Source organism: Sceloporus undulatus, chromosome 3 (genome assembly GCF_019175285.1).
Source record: "Sceloporus undulatus isolate JIND9_A2432 ecotype Alabama chromosome 3, SceUnd_v1.1, whole genome shotgun sequence".
Classification (NCBI taxonomy): Eukaryota; Metazoa; Chordata; class Lepidosauria; order Squamata; family Phrynosomatidae; genus Sceloporus; species Sceloporus undulatus.
The window spans coordinates 44384850-44406898 of record NC_056524.1 but is presented as its reverse complement, the minus strand read 5'-3'; the positions used below and the strand labels follow the sequence as shown (position 1 = coordinate 44406898).

Below are 22049 nucleotides of genomic sequence, written 5' to 3'. Positions count from 1 at the left end.
GGGCAACTTGTTCTGATCTCACAGCACAGTGGCCCACAGTGGTGGTGGACTCACTGGGCAGCTCAGTGGGATGCTTGTGTGGTCAGCACCCAGGTTCAGAATGGAAGGCTCTGGATCTTCCAGGAAGAGCAAACAGAGACTTTAAAAATAAACCTACACTTAAACCCAGTTCTGGTGCTGAGCTGGCCAGCCATCATAGGTCTGCTCACACCAGATCTGGGCTTTGGGCCATACATCATCTGGTCTCACCAAGGGAATAAGGGGAGACCATTGTATTTGGGCCATGCAGATAGGACTCTAGTCAGAGAAACATTCTTCCAGTGCACAAAACTTGTCAAGACCTTTCAATGGCCTACTTGAGTTTAAATGTGTTTGCTTGAGCCCAGAGGAAAATGCTGAATGTGTCATTAGCCACTGTGCTGTCTTTTTAATAGTTGGCACATAAAGCCCCAAATTTCATCAGAATAACAACACACAAGAACAGATATTGCATCCCTTGTCGCAGACCAGCCAAAATCTCCTCCTCCTAAAAGCTATACTAAGGCTAATAATAGCTTGTATTCGGGATTTTATCAAGACCATAGCAGGAAAAAGAAAAATTAAACTTCCTTCCATATGAAATGTGGTTTCAGTAAATAAATAAACAAAGAAACAAACAAAAGCCGCCACCTCCTATTACCCTCACAGCAAAATGCTTTTGAAAAAGAATTTCAAAAGCTGCATTTGATATAACCTGGCATGAGTTATTCAAAGAAAATGTACAAAACCATTGGATTACTGAAAGCCATTTCCATGAAAAATGACCTGAAAAAGTCAGATTGCCTTGTTTTACTTAGAACTGTTTCAATTTTTTTTTTTCATACAGTTTGAGTCTTCCTCATCCAAAATGCTTGGGAGCAAAAGTGTTTTGGATTCTGGAGGTTTTTTTGGAATATTTGTACATTACATGAGATTTTGTGTAGATAGGACCCAAGTCTAAACATAACATTTGAATATGTTTTGTATACACCTTAAACACATAGTCTTAAGGCAATTTTATACATAATAATTTTAATAATTGTGTGGATGAAACAAAGTTTGTGTAAACTGAACTCCAGAAACAAAGATGTCACTATCTCAGCCACTCATATGGATGATTTTGGATCCAAAATCATCCATATGAGTGGCTGAGAATTGGAATATTTCAGGGTTTGAAATTTTGTATAATGGAAACTCAACCTGTAGTATATTTTTAGAGTCTAGCTTATCAAGCCTTTCATTATATCAATGCCTTTATACTAATATTTATAACACTGAATTCAATATCTCCGTCAAGCATGTACATGGTCACGGTTAGTCTTCATGTATTATTTTCCTCATATTTGTTGTAGAATGGTTCTTTCTTTGGCAGCAGCGTGGACATGAAATTATACTAAAAAGACTCATGATTAATTGTTTCAGCTCCTAAAGAAACAAGTCGAGTTCCTGCCAAGTCAAAAACATCTCCTAGCCCCGGTATAATGAGAACCAAACCTAGTAAGTGTTCACTCACATTTTTAGTTTCTGCAAACTTTTATTAAATATGTAACCTCTCTGCTACACTGAGCCCTTGGTCTCCACTGCTGTTTGGTTCTAGGACCCCCTGTGGACAGCAAAATCCATGGATGCTCTACGCCCATTAAATACGATGGCACAGTAAAATGATGTCCCTTATATAAAATAGTAACATCAAGGTTTACTTTTGGGATTTTTAAAAAAATATTTTCAAGCCATGGATGGTTAAAACTGTGGATAAAGAGTCTGTGGATATGGAGGTCTGGTTGTATTAGGAATGAATTAACATGCACACGTCTGCATATCTGAGAAAAGTAGGCTGCAAACAAAATTAATTGCAGAAATTTCTCAGGACCATCATAAAATTGAGACTATAGCAATTTCCAGCTTTTTGCCATATGCAACCACACACACACTCAGATGCACATAAACACATAAAAACTTTATTAAAATATTTCAAGAGTGATGTGAATGATTAGTAAAAAATAACAGCCAGATGTATCTTCGTCGATTCTTTTTCTTATCTGTTGATGAGATGAATCACTGCTTAGCAACCAGAACAATGTTTTTCCTTTCTAATCACATGTTTGGCCAACTGTATAAGTCATTTTTCTTGTAATGTCTTATGTAAAAGATAGTTCCATACACATTGCATTAGGTCTTTTGTTTTCTTCAGTTCACATAACCAGTTTCTACATTTAAGAAGTCATCTGTGCTACATTGCCAGTTTTAATCTGGTTTAAGTAAACTTGAAACAACAGTTTGGATCATGTTCAAAATATCTTTCAAATGGGCTAGAAAACAACTGAAAACTAATACAGTGTCCTGTGTGTTGGTATCAATTTGATTGATCTTTAGTGTGTATGTCTGTATTAATTTGATTCAGCCACTGAAAATTTTTGAACTGATTTTTTATGAACATCCAGTACATAAAGAAGAAGGCAGTAGTTACAATCCCAAGTCTGTGCAATCCTTAATACAACTGGTAAAGAAAGGCTTCACCATGTCATATGGATCTGTTGGAGGCACCTGTTAGGCTCCTGCCCTTAAGAAAAAAGACCTACCCTGTTTTCCCAGCAGATTCCTTTATGAGGAAATAATGCATTTCCCTTGTTAAACTGGGGGAGGGGGGGCTGAAGCCATTTCCTGCATATATGGAAGACCTAGCACAGAAACATATTGGGACAAGAAAGAATTGCTCCTGCTCTAAGGAGTATTAAGATAGTTGAGGGCACAGCTTTATTTTTCTTCCTTTTTTTCAGGTTCAAAAGGCAGCCGTCGTGTTTCATCCAAGCCTAAAACACCATCCAGTCCCAAAGTACATCCAACAAAACCAGGTAAATAAATCACTGCTCATCATTTACTTCATATCAGACAGTGTCTTTGATCAAATGCATATAATTAAACTTTCTTTCTTGTGGATGTTTGGACATGTCATTAGCAGGATTGCAGGACCGATTTTTGGGTTCTACAGGAACCTGAAGATTCTCAGCACTTGTATTGTTAAAAACCCTAGAGCAGTGGTTTTCAAAGTAGGCCCTACTCCCCTTGGGGAGCAATGAGGAAAAAGGGAGTGTCAGGGGGCAGTGGGGGGAAAGTGGGCAGCAAGGATGGTGGGAATGATGGTTACATGAAGCTTCTCTTTCAGGGTTCTTTAAAACCACTGCAAAGCCTCACTGATTGCTTCATATTACGGTATCTCCCATTCTTCATGTCAGGAATTTTGTTTGCTTGCCTGCACATGCTCATTCACTTAGCCACATCTTGCAAGTAGTGGCAGTGGCAGTTAGGAAAGTCTTGCAATGGTTGTGTGCAGGGTATCACTTCTGCAGCTCAGAGTGGTGACAGACTGACTGACTGGAGCAAGGAGTTGGTATATATGAGGCAGGGGAGGAGAGATGGTGGGGAAAGGGAGCTTTCAAATGTGGGGTCCCACTCAAGATTTGAGAGCTTTGCCAGGACTTAGCTGGCAGATTGGAGCTGTGCTAGTGCTCCTGCTTTCTCTTGTGAAACAGACCAAGACAAGAGGTACTGGGGAAAAAAAATGCTTGTCTGTGGCATTTGGAGAAGGGGGGGAAACAACTTGAAGTTTGGTGTTGCTGCTTTTGTGATCCTTTCCTCCTTTCCCAAATTATTATTATTATTATTATTATTATTATTATTATTATTATTATTATTATTATTATTAAGCTTTATTTATATAGTGCTGTAAATCTACACAGCACTGTGAATACAATCAATTAAAATAGATAAAATAAGCCTGTCTATGGCATACATTCTACAAAAATAATTAAATATAATACATATTAATACCTGTTAACATTCAAACAATAAATGTAGCAGACAACAAATTAAAAGAACATTAGATAACAATTGTGTAATGTCTGGGAATGCTCCCCTGAACAGTATTGTCTTTAACTCAGTTTTGAAGCTGGTTAAAGAGATGATGACCCATGCTTGTGAGGGAAGGAGATTCCAGGAGTGAGGGGCAGCAAGTGAGAAGGGACAGATCTGGGATGGGGCAGTGAAAATCCTAGGACTTTATCCTGTCTGCCTTTCTCACTCTGCTAGCCTCATCTTAACACTGGTGTTGGGGGGACTGTTGGAAAGAAGACATAGGCCCATTACAGACGAGCTTAAAATATGTCCTGGGTATGTACTAGGGTTAGGGAAAGTGCGTGCCTTATGCACACACCTAACCCTAGTACATCCCCAGGATGTACAAAATGGCGGTGACCTATACACATAGGGGCCGCCATTACAATGTCACAAACGCACGGCCTCCAAACGGGGCGGTGCGGACGTGATGTCTTTGCGCGGCGCAAGGGCACAAAGAGCACTCTTTCTGCAGCGCTAGAAGGAGCTCCAAAACAGAGCTCCTTCCGCGATTTGCGTCACTGGCGCAGTCTTTAGACAGCTGCACCAGCGACACAAGGGAGAAAGGGGCTGAGCGGCCCCTTTCTCCTCTTCCCCGCTGCCACCGGGTGTCCTTGGGGCTTGAAGCCCCAAAGGGGTGGTCTGTAACGCGCCAAATAGACACTTAACATTGTTGCTCTGTGATCTTTTCCTCTCCCCACTCTGTTCCCACAACCTATCTCACTCACATGAAGACAGTGTTTTACAGATAAGTTGTACATTTTTTTCAGATTGATAAAAACATTAAATAAATTGTTTTTAAAAGTTACATTTTATTTGTGATATACAGACACTTATTTAACTTTATAGTGCTAGATTAGTTGTTTTGAATTTGCAGTAGAACAGTAGACCTAATCTCAAGAAATAGGTGTTGGGGACTGCTAGGGTTGTCAACCAAGAGAAAAGGAGAAGGTAGCCCAAAAAGGTTTGGGGACAACTGCCCTAGAGGAATGTTGTACAGTTGGCTCTAGGTATCTGTAGAGGGTCCATTTTAGAATCTCCCCCCTCCCCAGGCACAGATATCCAGATTTGTGGATGCTCAAGTTCCATTGTCACCAATGGTGACATGTGCACATGGCCACACCACCATTAGAGACAATGGAACTTCAATGGTGGCACATGCCCATGGCTGTGCTGCCATTAGCAACAGTCCCCATTGTCTCCAGGGGCAATGCGGCTGTGTTAGGGGCAACAGAGGGACAACGGAACTTAATGGTGTTGTGTCCATGCACAAGCATTGCCATGGGACAATGGGGGCTGTCCTTAATGGTGGTGCAGGTATGTGCACGTGCTGCCATTGGAGACAACATGGGCTTGCCATCCGCAGATGCTTGATTCCACAGATGGCAAGACTGCGGATACCGAGGGCTGACTGTATAGAAAAGCTCTCTTTTTTGCAAATAGAAAATTTGATCAAAATGTTACAGTGCAATATTTCTATCTGTATTAAAGTACTTCATTTTCTAGCACATTTGTTTTTAAGGGTTTTTTTAATTAAATAAAAGGATTTCCTGGTGAAGCAATGCTGAAATACAGTAGAACTGATTTATATTCTGTGAACATTGGAGTTCAAAATCATGTCATTTTTTCCATTCTATAATAGTCTAAAGAAGTCAGTTCATGAATGTTCTTAAAAAGTAACGGCTGTTTCAATACATTAACCACACGGAAGTGTTTATTTGCAACAGCTATTGAGCTTCTAAAGAAAAAATAAAGGCACAACCAGATATCAAAAGACAATGGGCAAAACAATGCCCAAAGCTTTAAGGACAAAACAATCCCACTTACTACTGTGTTGGGACTAATAAATGGATTTATTTCACTCCCTGCATATAAACAAAAAGCATAATCATATAATGCAAGTCAGCTTGTTGTTATGTACCTTCAAGTCACATTTGACTTGTGGTAAGCCTATGAATGAGTGACCTTTAAAAGACCCTGTTATTAACAGCTGCACTCGTATTTTGCAAGCACAGGGCCATGCTTCCTTTATTGAAGCAACCCACCAATAATATGAGCTTCCCCTTTCTTACTGCCTTCCACTTTCCGACCACTCCGATCTTTTCCACTGAATCAAGCCATCTCATAATGACAGGGGTGAGGCCATGATCACAAAGGTGGTTTTCCCTGGGTGAAGCTCATCCATTTCAGTCCATGTGTGGTGACCCCTGTAATTTCCCCAAATTATTCTGTCGAGTTTCCCCCATTTGAGGAAATTGCAGGAGTCAGCACACCTGGAGTCCTAACTAGAGAAGATCCATTGGACCAGTTGGTTTTACCTTCACATTGTCTTACCATTCAACAATTGATTCAGTAGGTCTAATCTAGTCAGGACTAAAAGAGATTTAGAACTATGCCTGCTATACCGAGGTAACTTACTCCAAAGTTATTTCATCAGTAGTACTACTCTAGACATGTTCTAGGGTTAAGATAGAGTAGAGCATCTGAAAGGGTGAAAGTTATTTTTGCTGACAACTTATGCCTATCAACCCAGTTTGCCATGATATTGAACTGCAGCAATAAAGAAGTGTACAGGTAGCAAGAAAGTGAAGTATGTACAGAAAAACTGTGGCCCCTTGGTGAGAACCCCACTTGTTAATTTTGGGCTGAGGGGTCCTCATGCTTGTTTCCTCAACTAGGTAAGTCCTGAGCCTTGTAGAGAACTGGTTGCTGATGTCAGTCATTCTTTAAGTTGCAAAATAGTTAATGAGCCATCTGTGGCTTCCACTACCACCTCTCACTTGTTAGGGGCAAGGATACAAAATTTCCTCATAGAAAAAAGAGAACTACTCAGCCATTTCTGATACAGAGGATAGTTAAAGGGTCCTTTAGAAAGACATTTAAATAGGAGAAAAGGGGAATGAATAAAACTTTACCAAGATTTTCTAAAGAAGCTGCCTGAAGTGTTTTGGGCTGTATCATCTAATTCAACCTGTTGCTGCTGCTCAGTGTGAAAAAGCAAAAGGGGGAAACGATCATAAAGACGTTTATGTTTTTTGGTACAGCAATAAACTTTTACTATATAAAAAAATTGTAAAATATATAGCCAAAAATATTTTTATGCTCTCTCTCTCCATCCCTCTCTCTGAATGAGAATATATGAGAGTAATGTTTACATTGATTTGAATGTATGTTGGCATGGTGGTATCAAATGATTTTGTAATTTTCTCTCATTCTCTCATAGTATATCTCTATTTTTCCCCACCAGAAACAATTCCATTCTCTTCAGGCCTTATAACTACCATGATACCTCATATTCCTGAAAAGGCAAAGGCAACACTGGGTAATTGTATTTGCTCACAGTCATGTTTTTCTCTTAATATTTGCAGAAGAAATTCCCAGGAGAGGTGTGTGTCATACCATGGCAACTAATACACAGTTTTCCTTTCCATATGCTCAACTACCCTTTGGTACAAAATACGTTGCTTTTTCACATAAAGAAATTATTAAAGGAGCAGCATTTTCACATCAGTCTTAATCTTTGAATCAGTGACAGCAAGATTAATTTTGTTTCAACACACTTTCTATATAAAAACATCAGTTACTTTATTCATTTTTTAAAAGTACAAATATCACATTTGGCCATGAATAAATGATTTTTTTTTACTTACTTGGATATAATATACTTTGTAGAAGTATTTAGAATAGGCTACAAAAACATCTATAATTATCTTGAAAAAGATTAAACCTGCAGTCTAAAAGAGCTTGAGGCAGGGGATGAGGAAACCATATAAGCAGACAGAACTTTGAAAATATCCTGCAGAGATTCCCTATGGCAAAGGAAACACTGCTTCTATTCACTTTAAAAAGCAGTGAGAACTGCTGCTGTGAAAACATCAAATAAAGCTCCATGGCCACACAGGCAGTTTTCTCACACATAGCCTATGTAGTTTATAATTGTGATGACAGTTTTCATATGGAAGAACTTATCTCATGAGGTGCATGAAATGAAGAACTATATACGCCATATATACAGAACCAAAGTGCAAGATTTGGTGAAACACAAGTGCGGTTTACCATCTGTAATCTACATTCATTTGGACACAAAAGTATGCTGTTAACACTGCATTGTAGGCCATGTATTACATAAATATCGCTATTCTTCTCTATGTTGTTAAAGACCAGGTGGATGTTGTGTTTCAGTTAGGTGGCATGAGGATATGGAAAGAGGATATATTTTAAGAGGCCTATTCTCAGAACAATCTCTAAGCAAACAGAAATAGCTTGTGCAGACTTCCAAACAGATCATCCTATACAAATGTGGACTGAAACCAGCAGTATCTGTAATATTCCATCCAGATTTACAGTTTTTGTGTGCTACTGCAAGGTATCAGAAATATGAGTTAATACGCTATTTTGAGCTGTTGATGGGTTTTTCCCATCTATGAAAAAGTGCATTACCATAACATAGAATGCAGGGAGGCAACGGGATGGACACACCATCATGTGAAAAGTACCAGCAAAAGACACTTTTATCCTGTTAAATTTCTGCTTTTTAGCCTTGTGTGGTAAAGTTCTTAAGATGAGCAAAGTTCTGGAAATTAAGTCCTATGAAGAACAACTTAGGGAGCTGGTATGTTTAGTTTGGGAAAGAGAAGACTGAGAGGTGATATGATAGCCATTTTTAAGTATCAGAAGGCATGTCATGCAGAACAGTGCTACTCAAAGCAGTGGTTCCTAGACTGCTTCTGGTTCTTCAACCATTGGCTGCCAGTCCCTGACATTTTTCCAGGAAAGAAAGAAACAATTGTACCCAATGAACACAAATTTAGTGCCAGTCCCTGACACTAAACAATTGCTAGTCCCTACAGCAGATAACCTGAGAAGCACTGATGTAAAAAATGCAGTGAGCGTGTTTTCTTTTGCTCCGGGGACTAAAACGGAAATCAGTTCATTCAAATTATGAGAAGAGACATACCACCTATACATTAGGAAGAGTTGTTTGACAGTGGACTGGACTACCTGAGAGAGTGACAAACTGTCCTTCTTTGGAGGTCTTTAAATAAAGGTTGGACGGCCATTTTTTTTTTCCAGGAGTGCTTTAATTGTGTATTGAGCTTGGACTAAGAGGGAAAGCAGACTGGCAGTAAGAGCCAGCTTGGGGGTGGCTTGGGTTTGTGGTGAACGCACACCCAACTCCCCCCCAAGTCATAGTCATGCCACCCACCTGACCAGATGGCAGGCAGCATGGGAATGCTCCTGCAGCATAGCATTTAGACACCGCCACAGGAGCAGAGAAGAGCCGTGGTGGTGGTGAAAAGGGCACCTTTTTTCTGGCTCAAAAAGGAACTGCATTTTGCTGCGTTTTTTTGAACTGGAAAAATGCCAGCTCAGGGCCATAGCATGTGGTTGCCACAGCTCTGATCTGGTGCACAAAGGGCAGCATGATGTCACCCTTTTAGGGCCATATGTTTTTGGCCTAAGTGGCCCTTTTCAACTCTATGATTCCATGATTTTAGACCTTAGTCTAAAACCAGAATCCCTCTAAACAAACTATAGAGCAGTTCCTAACATTATTACTCTGCCTGTTTCTGTTCTCATGTGACTGAGAACACTAATGGAGAGAACATTTGTCATTCAAATGATAATGATGATAATGATGATGATGATTGTAATAATACTTCTAATAATGATTTTCTCCTACTTGGTTTCCATGGTTACTTTACTTAGCTGAGGGACAAATATGTTCTTGTGGTTTAAAATCCAGGTTTAAATTTTTATTTCAGCTTCAACATTGGAACAGTTCATTCCTAATAAATCAAAGCCATCTACCAAGCCAAGAATGCTAGAAACAAAACCTGGTAATTGAGTCACTTCTGTAATTCTATACATTCATATAATTCTATTGTTAGCCAACCCGCACTTTCCTCCTTTTTAGAGTAAAATAGCCAAATTCCTCCTGGTTATGCTTGAGCAGCTACAGTCATACGGGTAAAATATGATATCCCCGTCCCTTGTCTTCTGTGGAAACTATTATATAGTTTCCAGATTTAGCATCAGTCCTGACCTGAGAAGACAGAAATGTCAAGGGAACTGTCTTGGAAGTCTGGGCTTTTTTCTTTTTGGAAGAATTTCTTAAACTTCAACCGCTAAACTAGAGTGTCTCCCTCCTTACCAGGAGTGGCAGTGACGGCCCTCCAGATGTTAGACTATAGTTCCCATTAGCTTTAGCTAACCTAGCCAGTGGTGTAGAATTAGGAGAGCTGCAGTGGGAAAACATCTGGAATGCCACAATGTGCCCCTATTGCTGTACCCCATGCCCAGTTAGCTAAGCTGCTATTTGGGAAAGGATTTAAGACTGACTGTTGACATTACAGACTTCCTACAGTAGTAGTACAATGGGCCCTTTGTATCTGCTGGGGTTTGGTTCCACGATGCCCACCCACCCTGTGGATAACAAAATCTGTGGATGCTCAAGTCCCATTAAATATAATGGCATAGTAAAATGGTGCCTCTTATTTAAAATGGCAAAATCAAGGTTTGCTGTTTGGAATTTATACATTTTTTCAATATTTTCAAACAGTGGATGCTTGAATCCATGGATAAAAAATCCGTGGATATGGAGGGCTGACTGTATTTCCATGTTTTTAATAGCCGTATTTATGAATATGTGGGTGTACACAAACATATATACACATACAGGCATGTACGTCTTTCAGGGAACTAATCTAGAGGCCACGTAGATCAAGGTGAAAAACTCTGGTGGGCCTAGAGACTAAATGTTCATTCCCAGTACCTTGAAGTGGGTTGCACAAGCACCCCAGATGTGCAAAAATAGTGGGGAAATGGGAGGAGAGAGATTTTGGAGAGCATTGTGGAGGCTTGGAAATCCATTAGCTGGACTTTGCCTACCCATTGTGTGGCTATTATAGAGTGTTTCCTTTTCTGATCAGCCCTAGATTCTGCAGCAAGCTTACCTATGAAATTCCTGGCATTGCAAAAGGAGACTTGAATGCATAAACACACACACATAAAGGATAAATCTTATCAATTATTTTTTTCATTTATTCCCATTACATTGTACTTCTGAAATTTCTACATTTTTTCAATAGTATTTGTTTTAAATAGCTGTCAGAGGTAGCCCTAGATTCCAGTGGATGAGGACATGGGTGAAATAGCCGTTCCGTCTTTCCCTTTGCTTCATCACACATTGGAAAATTCCCTCCAAAACTACTATTTGCAATGGGGGGGAGCTGCTTCTATTCCCAGTGTAATTTTAATTTTTGTATTACATCTTAACATTTCTTTTATTCCAGCTTTATAAAGATGTTCACTTTTTCCTTCCAACAGCAGTACATCAAACAACCTCTCAACCGTTTGTAATAAAACCTACCCTATCTTCTGAACAAATAAAGACAGCTATGGGTAAAACATCCATGGTGAAGTTAATTTGCTGTACATTCTCTTTTCAGCATCAAAAATAATTTGTGACATTGTTTGATGTTGTAACATCCCATTTATTGTACTTCCTTCTTTTTCATATATGTTTTTCTTTTGCTTTGTTGTCTCATGTCTGCTTTAGGAATGTCTTTTCTGGAGCTCAGAACATCATTTAACAACAACAACTTCTTCTCTTCCTCTTCCTTCTCATTTCTAAACCTGAGCTATTGATATCCTCAAAGCATATCATTCTTCACCATCAGTCACTGTGTATCGTGGCACTGTTTTCTAATTTTCCATACCTTTTTAATCAGCTGTCAGAAACACATGGACTCAGTATTTTCTTTTACTTAATGTTTTTAAGACATGTACTTTTATTTGAACTAAACATAGCATGGGTCTATGATTTCTAAATAATACAATAACAATCCCATTCTTTTTTTTTCTAGCTCCAAAAGAAACATGGTTTATTTCTTCTAAACCCAAAACATCTGGCAAACTAGATGTTCTTCTGAGTAAACCTGGTAATTGCATTCTTTTTACTATTGTGTAGGTAGGATTTTAGCAGGCTTGCAAAATAATTTAATAGTACTTGTCTTAAGGCAAGTTAATAGCATCTTGTTCCAATCAGGTTTATAGTGGATTATACTGTAATGAAAATATTCTGAAAGTGGAGGATTTTAAAAGTCTGCCATTTGTTAACAAATGTTACATATGACACAAGAAGGAGAGTGCATTTTCTCTTTTTAGGATTAATTTACAACTAGCATTTGTAATGTTTACAGTTAAAGAAAGATCGCACACACCAGGGCAAAGACTTACAATTTGAAGGACATAAGATATACAGTGCTACCTCAGGTTACGAAATTAATTCGTTCCGCCGCTCCGTTCGTAACCCGATACATTTCGCAACCCGAAAAGGCTTTCCGTTAGCGCTGGAAAGCCACTAGCCGCGCTTTCCGTTTGAATTTCGCGCCGAAAAAATTTCGTAACCCGAAAAAAACATCGTATCCCGGAACAGTTTTTTCCAATCTAACTTTTTCGTATCCCGGAAATTTCGTAACGCGATCAATTCGTATCCCAGGGTACCACTGTATGACTAAATGGGATGTAGTAGAGCTAAGGAGTAGCTCCAAAATGCAGCAGTTAGAATTTTGTGTGCTACACAGTTGTCAGAGTATATAATCTTACAAGGTTTTGGTGAAACTTTAGAGCATAAACAGACTGGGAATTGGTTACATTAAGGACTTCCCACTCCTGTACAGGAGCTTTAAGTTCGGTCTCAAGGGTCATGCTTTTTGTGCTTTTATCTTAAATCAAAGACAGTTGTGTATGAAAGACAGTATTGATGTCATGGCTCTGCAATATCGAATCATCAGATCCCCTTTTGGCCATCTATTGTTGCTGTTGTTATTTATTACTGCCTCTCCCCAGTGCTCAAGGTGGGGTGCAACAGATTAAAACACATAAAACCATTTAAACACATAAATTTAAAGACCTCAACCTAGCATAGAACATAGGCAGAAATCCAACATTTAGTGCATAACTGTACAGTTGTTTCAAGCTGATTTTTAAACTGTCTTATTGGCTTAAATCCAGTTACTAGAGTCACCTTAAGCTGGAAATGACTTGAAGGCACTCAATAACAACTGGTTTTGATGTTGACATTTTATCACTGAAATAAGTTGTCATGGTTGCTCTGAACACAGAGAAAAGGATAAATTATGGTAAAATAAAAATGTATTTTGGGGACAAAACGTTGTTTCTTATGATTATTTTTTTTCTTACATTGAACAAACTCTGCCTTATCCCAAGTGCCATTCCTCTTTTGTTCCCCCTAGCACCAGCTGTGATATACCCAACGTATCCAGGAGCAATTAACCTTCATATTCCTGTTTTCAATCATCCCAAAGATCTTTTGGGTAATATTTATTTATATGTTTGCTTGTTTGTTTGTTTGTTTGTTTGTTTGTTTGTTTTCTTGAAGCTGGCTGATCTGTTTTATCTACTTGTCTTTCTTACAGGATACATGCACTCTGTACATGTATAAGAGAGGGGAGGGAGAGGGAGAGGGAGAATGAGATTTAACTTATTTCTTTCCATCTTGATGGTGCTACAGAACATTATTTTTTTTTACTGGTTCCAGATCATGTCTTTGCTATTTCATCTAGAAATCATAGCCTCCTGTATAAACTGTGATTGTCATCAGGTGCTCTTATCTATCTGGGCTTGTTAATTCTAAAACTCCTCTTTGAATCAAAGGGTCCATCTTCTATGAAAGCATGACATTCTGCCAGGATTCCAGCAGTGGATGTTTTAACTTCCAAATTTCTTTGAAAAGGTTGTACTTGTTGTTCGAACTTCATAGCATTCCATTTAATGAAGTCATCATTTATAATTAACAACTTCAAATGTTTTGTTTTTAGTTTCTACCAAGCCCCGTAGCGATGTAACAACAACTGAAAGTCCACATTTGAAAAATGGTAATTTATATGGTTCCATCCCTTTTGAATTCATTCAGTATTTGTGGTTTTTGTTAAACATCCCATGAACCTTAAATATGTAGTTTGCATTTAATAATATATACATTGTAACCCACCTTTTTAAAAAAAAAATCACATCCTTTTGTACTTGCATTTCAGACCTTTTTTCTGGATTAGAGTGAATCACTTTCAGACACAATTGTCTAAAAAATAATTTGCAGGGGTGGTGGGTGGGCATGACTGCAGAACAGAGTTTGGAAATGTTTCTTTTTATTATTATTATACCGGAGTTTTAGGAGTTACAGTCCAAAAGATAACTTTTCCAAGCTATGGTGCAGAAATATTTGATTCTGCTTTATTCGTTTATCGATTGACTGATTTGATCCTGCTTTTTGATAAGCATTCAAACCAGTCCTCTGGCTCCCAGCTAGCTCAGTACTTACAATTCAGGAAAGTAATGCATGATAAGACTTTCAAAGTTCCTATAGTCATGTAGAACCCTAGTTTTGGTTTTGATAATCAACTAAGGCACCTTGGATATTGAATTAAAATAGAGAATATCTATTGATAAAAATATATTTTGATAGAGACTTTCCTTTTCTGCAGTTGCCTTTCAGTTTCCCCTTGGAATCTGAATGTCTTCTTCAAGTGTTGTTGCATGCCCTGTGTATTTACTGCCTTATGGCAAATTCCACATGAGTTTATGAATGTGAATTGATTTCCCCCCATTATATTTTGTACAGATAAGTCCAGCACTTAGGTGGTCAATCAATTTACAGTATTTGTCACACTTTATTTACATTATCAGTATAACAACCTTGTAAAGTAGATAATATGAGGATACTAGTACTGGTATCCTCATATTATGAGGACCTAAAGCAAGGGTGGGCGACTCTGTGGGCTGTGAGGTTGTATTTATCCCACAGAATTTCAGAGGGGCTACCCATTCCATCCTCAAACATTTTAATTTCAGGTTTACATGCAGACTGAAAAAAGTCTCTCTTGGGCCTAAAACAGCCAAGGGGCATGCAAAATTGCTCCCACCCAAAGGGAGGAGGGGTTAGGATCTTTTTAAAGCAAAAAATAAAAAATGAATAAAGAAAATGAGGTTTGGGGAAGGGGAGGGGGCTTCAAGCCTAATTTTTCCCAGAGCTGAAATAATGAAATATTTGCTTGCCTAAAGCTACTTACAGTGTTCATAAGAAAAGCATGTGGTTAGAATTTACTTAGGACACTGCAGCTCAGTGTCTTAGCCAAAGCATTATAGGGTACCATTTATGCAATGTATGAAGATATGATAAAGAATGCTATGGTTCTCTGGGTTATATGAGTGTAGTATGAAGTCTAGAGAAATGGTGAAGTCCTGAGCTGTAAACATGTTTGACATATTTAATAACTTCTCAAATATTTGGACTAGGGGTTGTGTGCAAAGAAATTGTGGTCTGGATTGTATAAATGCTTTGTAAATTTGTATAAGTCTTTCATATAGATCTTGGGTAATTCTATACATTGTGAAACATGCCCATTTTTCTTGCAGTTGTAGAATTTGGAGCCTCTTTCATACTGTATATTTTCTTTACTATTTATCATGTTCTTGAAAATTAAACTATGTTTTTATTTCTTTCTAATAGCACCATATAAACTATATGTCACTACAGTGAAACCTAAGACAACTGATAAATCACCTTTCAGGCATGGTAATATATATATATATATCTTTTTAAATATTCTTGTAAGTTAGTCTTTACAGTTTGCCCAGTTGGCAAAGGGTTCAGGCAAGCCTGCATGCACTCTCCCTATTTGTTCAACCTGTAAACAGAAAATATCACAAGAAGAGCAGGTTTAGACTCAGAAGATAGTGTAGTGAAGATAGGAGGAACATCAGCAATCTAAAATATACAGACGATACCATAATACTAGCAGAAAACATGATAGCCTTGGGAAAATCATCAGAGAAAGTTAAAGAAGAAAGTGCAAAGGAAGGCTTACAGCTGAACATAAAGAAAACAAAAATAATTACCATAGAGGATCTACATAACTTCAACCTAGCTAACAAAGAAATTGAAATAGTTAAAAAAAATTCCATATTTGGATCAAATATTGACCAGAACAGAGACTACAATCAAGAAATAAGAAGACTAGGAATAGTAAGGGATGCAGGGAAACAACTAGACTAGATCCTAAAGACATTGTTGTTGTTGTTGTTGTTTTTATGTTTATTTATATCCCTCTCTTTTCCCAGAATTGGGACTCAGAGCAGCTTCACAATATTAAGAGAACAATACAATTAAAAACATAGAAAAGAGGTGTATTAAAAAGGAATTAAATTATTACAATATTAAAATAGATAGCTATTAAAAGAATAAAATACATTTTAAAAAGATAAAACTGTATCACACATTTTAAAATGAAACAACATCCCAAGCCTGTCGTTTACAAACATTCTGTTTTAAAAGCCTGTCTGAACAAGTAGGTCTTAACCTGCCAGGAGAAGGCCAATAAGGAGGGATTCATTCTGGCCTCCCTGGGAAGGGAGTTCTAGGTCTAGGGATAGCCACCAAGAAGGCCCTCTCTTACATCCCCACCAACTATGCTTATGATAGTGGTGGGAGGGAGGATCTCAGAGCCCGGGCCAGTTCATACAGGGAGAAACGGCCTTCAAAATAGTGTGGACCTGAACCATATTGGGCTTTATAGGTCATAACCAGCACTTTCAATTGTGCCTAGAAACAAATTGGCAGTCAATTGAGCTGTTTCAATAGGGGCATTGTGTGTCTCTGTAACCTGCATCAGTTAACAGCCTGGCTGCAGCTCTTTGGACCAGCTGAAGTTTCCGAACACTCTTCAAAGGCAGCCGCACGTAGCATGTAAAGATATACAACTGAATACTAAAGTTAGAATCATGAAAGTCACTGTATCCCCATGGATGTGACAGCTGGACAGTGAAGAAATCAGATAGGAAGAAAATCAATTCATTTGAGATGTGGTGGTGGAGAAGAGTACTGAAAATACTGTGGACAGCCCAAAAGACAAACAAATGGGTCCTAGAACAGAACAAGCCTGAACTCTCCTTTGAAGCCAAGATGATGAAACAGACATAACATAAGAAAGCAGGACACATTAGTAATAGAAAGAGAGGAAGACCTCATGCCAGATGGCTGGACTCAATCAGGAAGGCCACAGACAGGATCTGAGTAGAACAGAGGAGGATAGGGTATCTTGGAGATGTCTCATTGACAGGATCACCATGAGTTGGAGTAGACCTGAAGGCAGTTAACAACAAAAAAATCACAATTAGGTATTTTTTAAAACATTAGAATAGTTAAAGGGTAGATAGTAAAGTTAGTCACATAATAAGGGAGCTTTGTCCTAAATGTTTCCTAGAAGGACTCCATTCCTGCTTAGTTTTTGACGGAAGAATATCAGCACAAAAGCCTATGGCCTCATAACCTTTCTTTAAGCATTGTGTGGACTGCATCAGGAGGATTTTCTTCACAAATGGCCACAGCACTGTTTGGGCGAGAACCAGACAGTGCATTCCTATCAAAATTGTGTTTGTTTCAGCACTCCAGCTTTTAGCTTGGGAGTGCTTTAAACATCTAAGATAAGATACAATTGACAATTTGTAGGTCCCCTGGAAACTTGAAAACACTCCTTGCAGCACCTGTATTCAATGTGATTATTACTGAGGCTTTTGTTTGTTTCAATATGGCCATCCAAATCAGAACAGTAGGTTTGTTCTGATCCTACACCTGTCCCACCAGAAGAGAAGTCCTGTAAGGGTAAAGGTCACATCAAGGAGACCAGACCCAACCTATGAAGACAGAACAGAGTCTTCTGAGACCTCATTCCCACTACCTTTTAAACCAAATCATAATTTGGTTTGAACCAGTTCAAATGACCCTGGTTCCCACTTAAATCAATTCACTGAAGCAATTCGGTGAGGGGGCGCCATGCACCAGATGCATTTAACCTTCGTTCTTCAAAATCGGCTGCCATAACATGGATAGGGAACCGCTTGGGGACTCCTGGCAGCATTGATGGTATTCTCCTGTGCGGTAACACCCATTCTCACACGTTGCGTGCCAATCCCAACCCATGCCCAGAACACTCTGAAAATGGTGTGCAATAAACTTACATGTTTCTGAGTTTGGCCACAACAGTGGATTGGACTGAGATGCAAGAAGATTCCACTCTTCACTATGATAGTCCTTTCAGACTGTCAAACTATGACTGAAAGATGAGGAATTGAGTAGTCTGTAATATGGAGAGGGAAACCAGACCCTCCCCCCAAAATCAAACAGTGGCTTTTCTTTTTTCTTTCTTTTTTTTTTTTTTTTTTACAGCAAGAGAGAACCTAACAAACATGTATCCATAAAATTTCTTTCCTACTTAGAGCAAACAGTACAAGTTTTATAATAGTAAAAAAATGACTTGCCACCATTTGGTGTTCTTGTCTTTTCAGTTGTAAGTAAAACAACACCTGTTCCAGGTAGAACACGAACACCTGGAGGACCAACATGGAATAAACCATCAAGAGGTAATATTTACATGGTATTCTTAACTATTGTCCCTGAGATGAGCAAGATCAGTTGAGTTTCTGTTCCATTTTGTGTCTCTTCTTTTCTTTCTCTTCAGTTACCTTCCTCCCTCCTTCTCTCTGTTGAAAGACACTTAAGTGTTTAATGTTTCTAACTGAACTGGGACAGCCAGAGTGGTGTGGTAGTTTAAGCACTGGGCTATGACTGGAAACATATGGCTATGACTCTGGTTCAAATCCCTGTTCAGCTGTGGAAACCCCCTAGGTGGCCTTAGGAAAGTCACACCTCAGAAGAAAGCAAAGACAACCCCCCCCCGAACAAATCTTGTCAAGAAAATCCCATGATAGTTTCATTTTAGAATAATCATAAATCAAAACTTGAAAACACATAACAGCAACAGCTGAACTAGATTAGACAGACCTGTTGAATGTCAGAATTATATATATATTATTTTTATACTTAGTAAAACTGTGAATTGGATGCAATCCTAAGTGCAGTTAACTCAAAGAAAATCAAACTGAAATAATGGAAGCTTACTTATTAATAATGCATTTAGTTTCTGGATTTAATGTAATTACCATTCAATGTGCTCAGGGGTGGGTTGGCAAATGAAATCTTGCGTTTCAGTTAATTGCTGTCTGAAAAATGAAGTTCCATCACAGGTTATGAAGACAGTACAAATAATTTTTTACAATTATATGGAGAATTAATGGGGATAAACTGTGTTAAATAGGTCAGGTTGCTTGGATTTTAAAGCTTGTTCCAAATGATGTTAGATAAATTATTCCATACTCTCAGATGTAATAACTGTTTTTGCTTAGTAATTTGGCTAGTGACCTTTATGTAGTCTTCTTGTATACTGCTGGCAGTTATTAATAAGCATTGCCAAATCAAAGGAAATGTTAGTAGCAAATGTTTTAGTAGGAATAGGATAGAACTTTTAAAGCTAGTCAAGTATCAACAAGCTGAATCATTCAGAAGCACTGAATTAATAAAGATTTAAAATAAAATAAGACATATAAGCATGTGCCTCATCATTTTATTTTCATGCCATGATGCTATTCTTTTAGAAGTTGAAAAAATTTAATTGACAAAACCTATTGCAGTGGGGGATATATGGCCCTTTAGAAGTTGGTGGAATGCAGCTCCTATCACCCTTCAACATTAACTATTCTGCCCAGAGCCGGTGGGAATTACATATGGTGGTCCACATGATCCCTATCTCTGTTTTACATAGAGCTGAAAAAAATACATATTTTTCCATCTTTCAAACTTTATGTCTGGACTAGGAAATGTGAAGTAAGGGGCTCAACAGACGGCCCCTAAGGGCAGTTCCATGCCACATCTTTCCTCACCAGATCGGCCCTTCCGCAGCGCAAAAAGAAGCCACAAAAAGCGGCTCCTTTTTGCACCACGAAAAGGGCACCCTAGCTGCCATGGTGGCTTTTTGACACTCATTTGGCACAGCACCTGGATCTAGGCATCTTCTTGCTAGGTGATATGTCCAATGAACCAATGACCAGGGCTGGGTATGTATATGGGAGATCCCTGGGCAAAATTTCCTGTTGTGCCTCCCTCCTCTTTAAGTTGGACTTGACCATTTATCTTGTGATGATAGCATTTTTCTAACACCACGGCATGCCTGGGTGTCTAGCCCTTTTAAATTCTCATAATGCCCCAGAGCAGTACCACCCGATGCTGCTTGAAATTCCAAGTTAGATGCAGCAGCTCAGAGCAGGCATCAATAAAGGGGTTTGCCATGGTGCTGGGGTCCTGCTCAAAAATGCCAGTTAAAGATTGTCTTCATTTTTAAAAAAAAAAAATCAGTTTTAGAATGGTGATGGACTTCAGTTTTCCATTTCCCAGCTATGTTCATTTATTTGTTCTTTATGTAATATCATCCAGAAAAAGATACAAGCTATACAAATGGAATAGATCAAAACACAATTAAAGTTTCTGTTAAGTGTCAACTTGGTTTAGCAAAAGTAATCATTCATCACTGATTTCTACATAGGCTTTGATAAGTATATAAATATTAGAACATAGCACCTTCTCATGCTGCGAGTTGTGTGGTGTGATGATCAACCAGACGTACAGAAGGAAAAATTCCATTCCGCAAAAGAGGATCAGAGATGCTGTGTGTTTTCCACACTGTTCCCTTCACAGTCTGCCATTTGGACTGGCAGTCTGATGTGTGGATTTACAGGGATTAGTCAAGGAATAAGCACAAACACAATCCTCATACAGCATCCTGGTGTCAGATAATTAAATCAGAATGTCTGTCTCATGAATAAAACATTGTCTTAAAATGCCTTGTGTTTTCCTGATGGTGACACTCCAGCTAGTTACAAATTAAAACCACAATAACATTTTCTCAGATTAAAAGCACAGCATTCAAAGGAGAAAGATCTCTGCATCTGTGGATTTGGATACAGAAACTTTCTGGCAGCACTGGATGGACAAAAAATGACTTTCTCACACTCCCTTCTTCTATCATTCCCCTAAGAACCCTCTTCCAGGATTTGGAAATGTTGCAGGGATTAGTGAGGGAGAATGGAGATTGCCAAAACTGTTTGGAGACACTTTGTTATAGTAATCAGAGAATTAGACTAGGATTGGAGAGACCCAGGTTCAAAACTCCACTCAGCTGCGTAATCCACTGTGTGTCATTGGCCCTTTCATTGTCTCTAAAACGCACCTCTCACATAGAATTTTTGTGGGGATAAAAATGGGCAAACAACAACAACACATATATACTACCTAAATCTCATTGAAAGAAAGCTGAGTGTTAAAATAAATAACTCACTGAATATGGAGGATATAGCTACTGAAACTAGTGTTGCTAGGTTTTTAAAATAGCAATAAGAGACAGTCGAAATTCATGACATGCAGGATTGACAGAAGCTATTAACAAGTTTGTATTATACCTAAATACCAAATGAAAGTATAGATTTCAGTTAACCTAAGCCATGTATTTCCTTGTAAAATTAACAGATTGTTGACTTTTGTGATGTATACACATGTCTGCCTATATAAAGGGCCTACTTCCCCCCAAAAATTGTATCTAGTTTGGTCTACAGTATATAAAAAGAATTCCAACTGTCAAATGGGAGTGTCCATTATAATAAGAGACACCTGCCAGTCCTATTAGGAATAAGCTGTCTGGATCTCACATAAGGAACATTCCTTACAATAAATGATATGTACATTTACAATAAAGGCAGGAAAGGACTAGATGCGGGTGAATAGACTGAGGCTGCTACCATACTGCAGAATTAATGTAGTTTGTTACCACTTTATATCATGGCTCAATGTTATGGAATCCTGGGATATGTAGTTTGTTGGGGCACCAGAGAAGGCTAAATATCTCACAAAACTACAAATCTCAGAATTCCATAGCATTAAGCCATGATAGTCACATTGCATTAATTCTGCAGTGCAGATGCAGCCTGAGGCTTAATCCAGATAAGACAGAAGTGCTACTGGTCAGTAGGAAAACCAACCTGGGATTGGGATTGCAACATGTTCTGGGTGGGATTGCTCTCCCTCTGTAAAACAGGTTTACAGCTTGGATGTGCTCTTGGACCCATCACTCCTAGAAAACCGGATCGCTGCATTGGCCAGAATTGCCTTTGCCCAGTTTCAGCTAGTGTGCCAGCTGTGCCCTTTCTTGGGGAAGGCAGATCTGGCCAATGTG

General features: G+C 38.6%; 1 protein-coding gene across 2 annotated transcripts in view; it reads left to right on the top strand.

The window, feature by feature from the left end:
- Nucleotides 1-22049, top strand: part of LOC121927096 (ABI family member 3 binding protein) — a 168986-nt gene that overhangs the window by 116824 nt on the left and 30113 nt on the right. For both annotated transcript variants that reach the window (XM_042460648.1, XM_042460647.1), the window contains 10 exons: nt 1441-1515; nt 2796-2870; nt 7157-7231; nt 9675-9749; nt 11239-11313; nt 11778-11852; nt 13170-13250; nt 13755-13811; nt 15443-15508; nt 18277-18351. In XM_042460648.1, coding sequence (XP_042316582.1) covers nt 1441-1515; nt 2796-2870; nt 7157-7231; nt 9675-9749; nt 11239-11313; nt 11778-11852; nt 13170-13250; nt 13755-13811; nt 15443-15508; nt 18277-18351 — 729 coding nt within the window. The remainder of the gene's footprint in view (nt 1-1440; nt 1516-2795; nt 2871-7156; nt 7232-9674; nt 9750-11238; nt 11314-11777; nt 11853-13169; nt 13251-13754; nt 13812-15442; nt 15509-18276; nt 18352-22049) is intronic.